At 27.1% G+C, this 8,685-nt stretch overlaps 1 protein-coding gene across 1 annotated transcript; it reads right to left on the bottom strand.

The window, feature by feature from the left end:
- Positions 1-5,214: 5,214 nt before the first annotated feature.
- LOC101515170 (uncharacterized) lies at positions 5,215-6,162 on the bottom strand. Its single transcript, XM_004489751.4, has 2 exons — positions 5,944-6,162; positions 5,215-5,827 (listed from the first exon to the last, which is right to left on the bottom strand). Exons 1-2 carry the CDS (start codon positions 5,969-5,971, stop codon positions 5,334-5,336), a joined length of 522 nt encoding a protein of 173 aa, XP_004489808.2. The 5' UTR covers positions 5,972-6,162; the 3' UTR covers positions 5,215-5,333.
- Positions 6,163-8,685: the final 2,523 nt, after the last annotated feature.

Here is an 8,685-nt window from a genome sequence, read left to right as displayed (position 1 = left end):
CTGAAATTTTTACCGTTATTGTTGTCAGTACATTTAGGCCGTTGGATAAAATATCAACGGCTCACATTATAACTTTCTATAACTCCAAATCTGAACCGTTTATATATGGTGATGATTATTTGATGGCATGGAGTTCATTTTCTTTCTCCTCTTTTTGGTATTTGTTATTTCACTTTGAAAGTAATTATATTTCCCATTTTGACCAACCCTACTCTTCTATAAGTTAAATCAAGCTATATTCATATAAGTGTAAAATAGAAGAATAGGGACATGACTTTTTCTTGTGCAGCTTTCCAACTACTACCATCAATGGAGTTTTGAGAGGCATGTGGTAGAGAATCTATTAGGATCCCTAGAATCTCTGTGTTATGTCAGTTCTCTTCTTGATCACAATCATGGTAAGTTTGTTGACTTGTTGCATTTAATTGATGTAAGAAGGTGGAGAACTACTTAATTAATTCAATAAACTTATAAAGTAGTAATAAATATAACAAGCTAGTGATGAAAGGGGTTGCTATCATGGAAATGTTTTAAAAATTATTTAAAATTTTAACATTAGAAGGTTGTTGAAATTAAAATGAGTGATTAATTTTAAATCAAATGTGTAAATGGATAAATGTTACATATATAATAGGTAGATATGTGGTGTCTTGATTTTTTTGTTGACTATAGATCATTGATCTATTGTTGTTCTAGTTTATTTGAATTTCTTTACAAATGGTATCATAGTATGATTCTGTTTGATGAGAGAATTTGATTTTTGGATTATGACCAAGTATAGGGTGTGATAAGTGATACATGTTTTAGAGATTGTTGGAATTAAAATGTGATTGATTAGTAATACATTGTTTGTAAAGATGTCATATCATGATCTTTTACTACTCTTACATCATTTGTTCTTATTTGTCCATTGTTGCTTTTTGCCTTCACTCAAACTCTCAAGTAAAGGTCATAATCAGAAGAAATATTTGTTTTATATTTTTTTTTTTTTTGAAATTGACATTAATTAGTCGTTCTCTAAATCACAAAGACAAATATATATAATCATGAGTTTTCATTTACATATATTAACACAATGTGTTAAATTTTTAATGATTTTCAAAGTATATGTCTACCGAATTTGGATTGTATGCATTAAAAACTAAATTAATCAAGTAGTCAAAGGATATGTGATTGACTATAGAATTAAAGACAAATTTCAAACAAATTTTATTATTATTATTTTAAATATAAAATAGAAATTGATCTAGCATAGACAATATAAAAGTTCCTCAGCTAGAAGCCGGTAGTAATGAATGTAAGTGGCTTGTTATATAGCTTTATGGGTCAGCTTTAATATGCATGCTAAAGGGGGGACTTGGTTGATTACATGGGGAAAGAAGGAGAAACGTGCTAGTTTGGAAGGTTTGCTATAAAAACACACTATAGGGGGGGTTGGTTGAATTGTAATGTTTCAAGTATAGTAGCATGATATGCTTTTGTTGTACAGCTTGCTTGTTAAGTAGTCCAAACCTTGCCCATTCCCAATACACGTATAAGATGCTTTACTTGTTTTGAGGGTCTTTGGCATCACATAAAGCTGCTTGTTTCATGATCCATCTGTGTGGTCCACACACATTATAATACAACCCTTGTTGCTTCTTCTCAAGTTTAGGACTCTCAATATCTATGTATGTATGATCACTCATCACTCAGATTAAATGGCCTACATCCCTACTATATGTTAACATGTTCATCACTTGACGAGTATTGTCTATTATTTCATTTTTTAACCATGTTTTCATATTGTGTTATCACACATTTTAGACATTAATTGTCACCTCAATTGCATTTGTTGTTGCATTTTAATATAATGTATTCAATTTTCAAAACAACGTATTCAATAAGTAGATTTTGATTTTACGGTTACAAAAATTTATTTTCAATATATTATTGAGTAGAAGTTAAAATAATTTATATTTAAATATATTATATTAATAGTAGTAAGCCAGTAGACGTACGTTGGATTTACTAGAAGCGATTTGAAGTATAGCTTTTGGTATGCCATTGTTTTTTTACCATGGAAAGAAGAGTTTTCAAATATATGCTAAATCTAGTTGAATAATAAATTTGAAAATAAAGTTTAATTTTTAGATAAAAATTATAAATTATAAATTATTACTTTTAAAAGTAAAATTAATTATATTTACAAAATAACAAAAAATGAAAAAAATTAATTTCTATTGTTCAAAAATTGACTCTCTTAAAGAAAATTCATGATATAATGAGATTCATAAAATTAAGATTTTGAAATGAAATTTTCAATCATGTTGATCCAACTTAAGTTATCTATATTTAAGACCTATAATACAATCAATCATCTTAATTAGTCGCAATCTAACAAACACGTGCACGAAGTCCAAAGCATTTGTTGGGTATGCAATGGTAGTTACATGAATATTTAATATATTTGGTCATAAGTTTAAATTTGAGATATCTTTTATTTTTTACATTTTTCATATTTAATATGGGTTTTTTCGGAATTCAAACTTATCGTCAGAGATAATAGATTTTACATTAATGATGGATCGACCAAAGAAATACTACATAACTGAGAGATTGTAGCTGAAGTCGACGTCAGAGATCGCTCCAAATGTGAGAGTGTATATGACAATCAACATTAACATCTATTTCAGATAGAGGTTAAGATTTAAGTCATACTTTGAGGGGTGTTAATAATAGAGCTTATATAGCCAATAAAAAACACTATTAAACTTGAACTTAATTTAGATTAGATCAAAGTTGAGTCCAATATACAATAAGTGTGTACGAGTTTCGATCTTTAAATTATTTTAGACAAACAAAAAATGTAAAATTTATGACGGAAAATGAGAAATAATATAAAAGCAAAAGAAGAACATCATAATGTATGGTTCTCACTTGTCCAAGAGGGTCAACTCAAAGATGCAAGGAAGTAAGAAGAGGAGGGACCATTTATAGATTCGATTGGATTACAAACTTTTTCCAAAGCAAAATTGATGATTCGAAAGACAAAAAAAAAAAAAGGAGAAAAGTTTCTAATGAAGTTGGCTTTGTCACCTTACCTTGTGTCCCTTATGGAGAAGAAGAATCCCTGCCAAACCAACTAGAAGAACTAGAAGGAGCTGACCTTCAACATTTGCCGTCCCTACTAATTCCCAATATCCAAACAATTATCTTTTGCTTTCACAATGATTCTAGGAGCATTATTTTGGGAGGATAATTTGCCCACAATGTCACAAATTTCTCTTTCAAAAAACAAACACATAATAAGAACCAATGTTAAGAATTATGTTGGTCTTAGTGAAACTAAAATTAAATTATGTAAGGAGAAAATTTAGATTTGAGCTTTGTACATGAGTAATTGGAGGATCTACTAATTAAAGATGATTAGTTCTATGATCTAAGTGATTAACGAGAGAAAAGGGTGGTGTATCTTTCACAAATGTCACATGACAAAACATAATTCCGAACACTACCCCACATTTTCTTTTCAAAGTTTGGGGACTTGGGCTTTCTTGGCATTATAGTGGGCCAAGGAATGGTACACACATGCATTTTGGCAGACAACACTTGAAAAGTCTCCTTCATTGAGCCCATATATATTTATAATGGCCCCTCTGGCTGAAGATTGTCCTATGAAATATAAAAGGTATACTAAAATAGTGTTTTTTACACACTGAAATATATATTCTATTAATCAACTCTTGTTTATTCCACTTTTTTTTTTTTCACTTTGCAAAAAATAAAAATAATAACATCCGTAAAGATATAAGATAAACGTCGATGGTGTTTTCACTCATATTAATGGCTCCTAAGTTGGTAGAAAATCTTTCGCAACTATAATGACGAGTTTATCTATGATTTTTACTCTAAAGTGGTATCTCATAGCTTCTTATTTTATTAGACATGAACATTTTTAGCGATGTTTTATTGTCTTGTGATAAAGATATTTGTAATGTATTTTTGAAATCGACTCTTTGACCCTCTTCTCAATGATCAAGAGATATTATACTCAGTTTATTCTCTTTCTTATCCTTCTCAAAGATATTATCTCTATATTGCATTAGACAAACCATACCTACTCCCTTAATTATATTCCAATAAAAACAAATAGATGTATTTATTTCTTAGTTCAACTTAAACAAAATGTTTTTTTTTTTGTTCAAACGGTGTATCATTCTCAATTTTTGTTTTTGATGATATAATTCCTTTTTAATAAAAAAATAATAATGTTTTAATCATGGACGCAAAAAATGCATGGGCCTGAACTTAAAGGATAAAGTTGGGTTTGACATTATTCAAAGAAAAGAAATGTTAAATGTCAACTTTATCATACCTATACCCCATTTTCCTATAACGAGGTGTATTTCAGATATTTTTTTTTTAAATCCGATAATTTTAAAAACCTTTAAATAAGTTTTTCGATAAAATTGACAAAAAATTGACACTCTTTTACGTACCAGAAAACTGAAATAATATTATAAGTAAAAAGGACAAGTTATAATGTGAGGAGGGAGAAGGTATAACTTCCCCAAAGAAATCGACAAGTAATCACATGTAGAAAGCCTGTGAAGCATCGTTGAAATAAATATTGGGTATTGGTCGTTGGGTCGAAAGTATTGAACTCGTAGCTAAAGAGACTAGGTTAATCACATCTAATACAATACTTAGAACTTAGAAGTTGGAATGGACTTGTTATCTACACCACCCCTTTTCAGATTTCCACCTCTAATCTTTTTCTCTCTCAAAATTACTCTTCTCACCCTTTCCAATATATATCGTAGTAAATTTATTCTATACTTATTTTTAAAAAGAATAAATTTGACAAGACTTTTCCAAAAATCAATTTAGTAAAAAAAAAAATATATATTTTATGACTTAACGAAAACTGAAAAGTCATTATATTAAATGATTAAATGTTAGATATTATATTCAATAAAATTTATTATCTATTTAAATGTCTTATTACAAAGTAGGATTTCAAAAGTATTTCATATCAAGTTATAGTCTATGCCAAACCTGAAAAAATGTCTATAATATAACAAACAAAACATATTCAAGCCTTAGAACCCCTAGTATGTACAATACTCCCAAATTAATATTTCCATGTTTAATTTCCTTGGTTTTTTTATGTTTATGAATCTATTGTTTTGTAGAATGGTTCATCAATGTCACAAAAAAATCAAACTTAGATCCTCTTGCTTTATGATGCAAGAAATAGTTTTTAAAAATATAATTGACATCACAATTACTGCACCATAAATCATCCAAACACCAACAAAAAAAAAAAAACACAAAAATATATTTGAGCCTTAAACCTTCCACACCAATTGAAGTAGCTTCTTATCCCCACTTGCATATTTTCCTCTAGGCCTTATTCTATCCTTGTGCATTGATCTAACACATGACCCTTTCACAGAAACAGGGCTTGAACCTACCCTTAGATTCTTCTCCCAATCAATCTTCTTCACTTCTTTCAAACATTTTTTTGGTCTAAAAGAACATTCCCTTTCATTTGCTTCTTTGTTAACCTCCTTGATTTCAATTTTAGTCCCTCCTCCAATTCTCATACTTATAATTACCTCAGAAATTGCTCTAGTTTTCTTATGTACCTTATCACATGCTTCTTCTTTTGTATCCCTCTCCTTCCTATGTTGAATAATTCGGTGCAATCTAATAGCAAGATTGTATATACTTTCCTTAATCTCCTCTTCCAAATCCCTTTCAATCTTCATTCCTAGCTCACTTCTTATCTTCAATTCCTCTGCTGAAACAGGAATCTCAAAAACATTTTTATTTTCCATACCTACAATTTTTTTTTTAAATAAAACAATATGAAAAATTTCAGCAAAACCTTGAGGAATGAAAGAAAAAATTAATTGATTACAATATAGAGTCTAATAAATGAACCTAGAATTTCACCTTTGGTATACATTCCATGATGATCCATATGTTATATAATTATTAATTAATAATTAATAATATATGGTTATATTTGGTGCAGCATCGAATATGCATAATTTATATACTAGCAATGTGATTTGGACAAGGTGAAATGGGACCTGTGACACTATGTAAGGAATAGGACACAACATTTGGGTGCTTAGAGAAAATGAGACAATAAATAATGTTGTTTCATTTGGCTCATACAAATTTAGGCGCCAAATAGCTATAATTGATTTGGTTTTGCTTGAATGATAACGAGGAGAGAAATTTAATTTTCCAAAATTAATAGGAAATTGTGCTTTACGTGGAAGAAATAAGGCTGTTTTGGGTTCCCCTTAAAGTATAATCAATCAATAACAGGGTAGAATCTGCACATGTTTGATGTGTACTGTCCTTTTTCTTTCGTGCGATTTACATTCATTTGTTTTGTTTGAAAAGAGTTGAAAGAAAGAAAAAAAAATGTATATAATGAGATGAATATTTTTTTTAGGTAGATGAATTTTTTTGTATTAAAATTGAAATGAAACTTGAATGATTAATTGATATGAATTTTTGTTTGAAAGAAAATCTGAACTTTTGTTTTCATGTTTAATGGACACGCATTTTGAGTATATATTAGTTTGTAGGTGTAATATATGAATCAGTGTATATTAGAATTTTTACAAAATCATGGTGTGACCCTAATTTTTTCTCCGATCTAACGTAAATCCAAAAATTCATAAATTTATTTTGTAACATACTAATAAAATAATTAAATTTTATTAAATGTGTGTTTAAAATTAATTTATACTAATAATACATGTTTCATTATCTCCTTTTATAGTGTAAATTGATTAAAATGACAAACAAATGATATTCAAAATAATATAAATACTCTTACATATAAACGTTTTATATATTAAAGATAATACAAATGTTGATTTTATATATTAAAGATAATACGAATGTTGATTACAGTTTGAGAGATGCATCTACGTTCGGTGTCTGGTAGAGTTGTAAATAGATTTATTTTTTATAGAGAAAATATGTGAGAAACCAAACAAAAATGTTAAATATTATTTAAAATAGAAAGGAAGTATCAAATGTCAAAATAGGATATTAATTTCAATTAGATTGACATCACAAAATCTAAACTACAAACTGGACAATAAAATATTTTAAATAAAAAGAGAAAACAAATCACAGGAAACCAAACTAAAACCTAGGAGGACAAAACCAAAAAAACATGAATTAAAACCAAAGAAAGACAATCCAAATGTTTATCGAAAGAAATATGAACGTATAAAGGTTGTGATGTTATCCTACCAAGAATAACATCTAAAATTAACTTCATGTCAATTTATCAACACATAAATAATTTTCTCTATAAATATGGAGGATACCTTAAAGTTGAAAGAATTATTTGAATGCATTTTTACCATCTATTTCTTAGCCTTTAAGAAACAAGATTATGAGTGGTGACTGTTGATTCAATCTGTATTAAAATTTAAAAAATTAACATAACATAAATTTCATAAATATATTTAAACAAACTTCATATTATATTTAATAAATATTAATAAATTATTTTTAACCTTACAATTGTAACACATACTTACAAACACAAATGTATTAAAAAAAGATATTTATAATCAAGTATAATCAAAAAATATTTTAATTTAATAATAATATATAGTATTTAAAAAAATATAAATATTATATATATATATATATATATATATATATTATTTATAAACTAACAATGTAACAATCTGCTCAAAGAAGTGAGGTTTCTCATTATTATAAAAAGTTGGTGATATTTCAATTCATTAATTATTGGCATATGCAATGTTATTTAAAAGCAAATTAATGAAATTCAGTTAATGTTTATTATTTAAAAGAATTTAAATTTTGATTAAAATAATTATTATTTAAATTTTATATGTTTGTTAGACCAACTCTAAATTATGATAACTTCATTTCCTTAAATTACAGAGTTAAAAAAGTAAAAGTAAAGACGCAAAGGAACAATTGGCTTTAATTTAGTGCCAAGTATCTCATGCATCAGCCAGACAATTTTTAATAATATATATAGGTCTCCAACGTGCTGCCCCGTCACCAATACTAACTCATATATATACTAATAATTAAATATTAGTTTGACAATTAACTAATATAGAAAATAAATAATGATAACTATAGTATCATAACATAAACATTAACTAATTACCTAATTTTAATATTAATCATTTTTTATATAATTACCTAATTTTAATTAGCAATTAACTAAACATTAATACTTTAAATAATAAATTACCAATAAAATAATATTGTTGTAGTCGATCGAAATAATACATATTGTAATAGTCCTACATTGATTAGCATTGTAATATAGAAAATAAATAACGATATTAACTAGTATCATAACATAAATATTAACTAATTACCTAATTTTAATATTAATCTTTTTTTATGTAATTACCTAATTTTAATTAACAATTAACTAAACAAGTTTAATACCATAAATAATAAATTATCAATAAAATAACATTGTTGTAGTTGATCGAAGTAATATATATTGTAATAGTCCTACATTGATTAGCATTGTACTGGGTGAGAGATTAGCACTGTACATGGTGAAAGAGATTAAAATTATATATATGAGTATATGATTCTAGTTCGTCGTCACGAGGTTTGCCAATTAGAAATACTTTAAACTTATATATGATTCTTTCACTA

The sequence above is a fragment of the Cicer arietinum genome, chromosome 8 (assembly GCF_000331145.2).
Source record: "Cicer arietinum cultivar CDC Frontier isolate Library 1 chromosome 8, Cicar.CDCFrontier_v2.0, whole genome shotgun sequence".
Lineage (NCBI taxonomy): Eukaryota > Viridiplantae > Streptophyta > Magnoliopsida > Fabales > Fabaceae > Cicer > Cicer arietinum.
The sequence above is the reverse complement of the archived record's forward strand: the minus strand, read 5'-3'. Positions and strand labels throughout refer to the sequence as shown.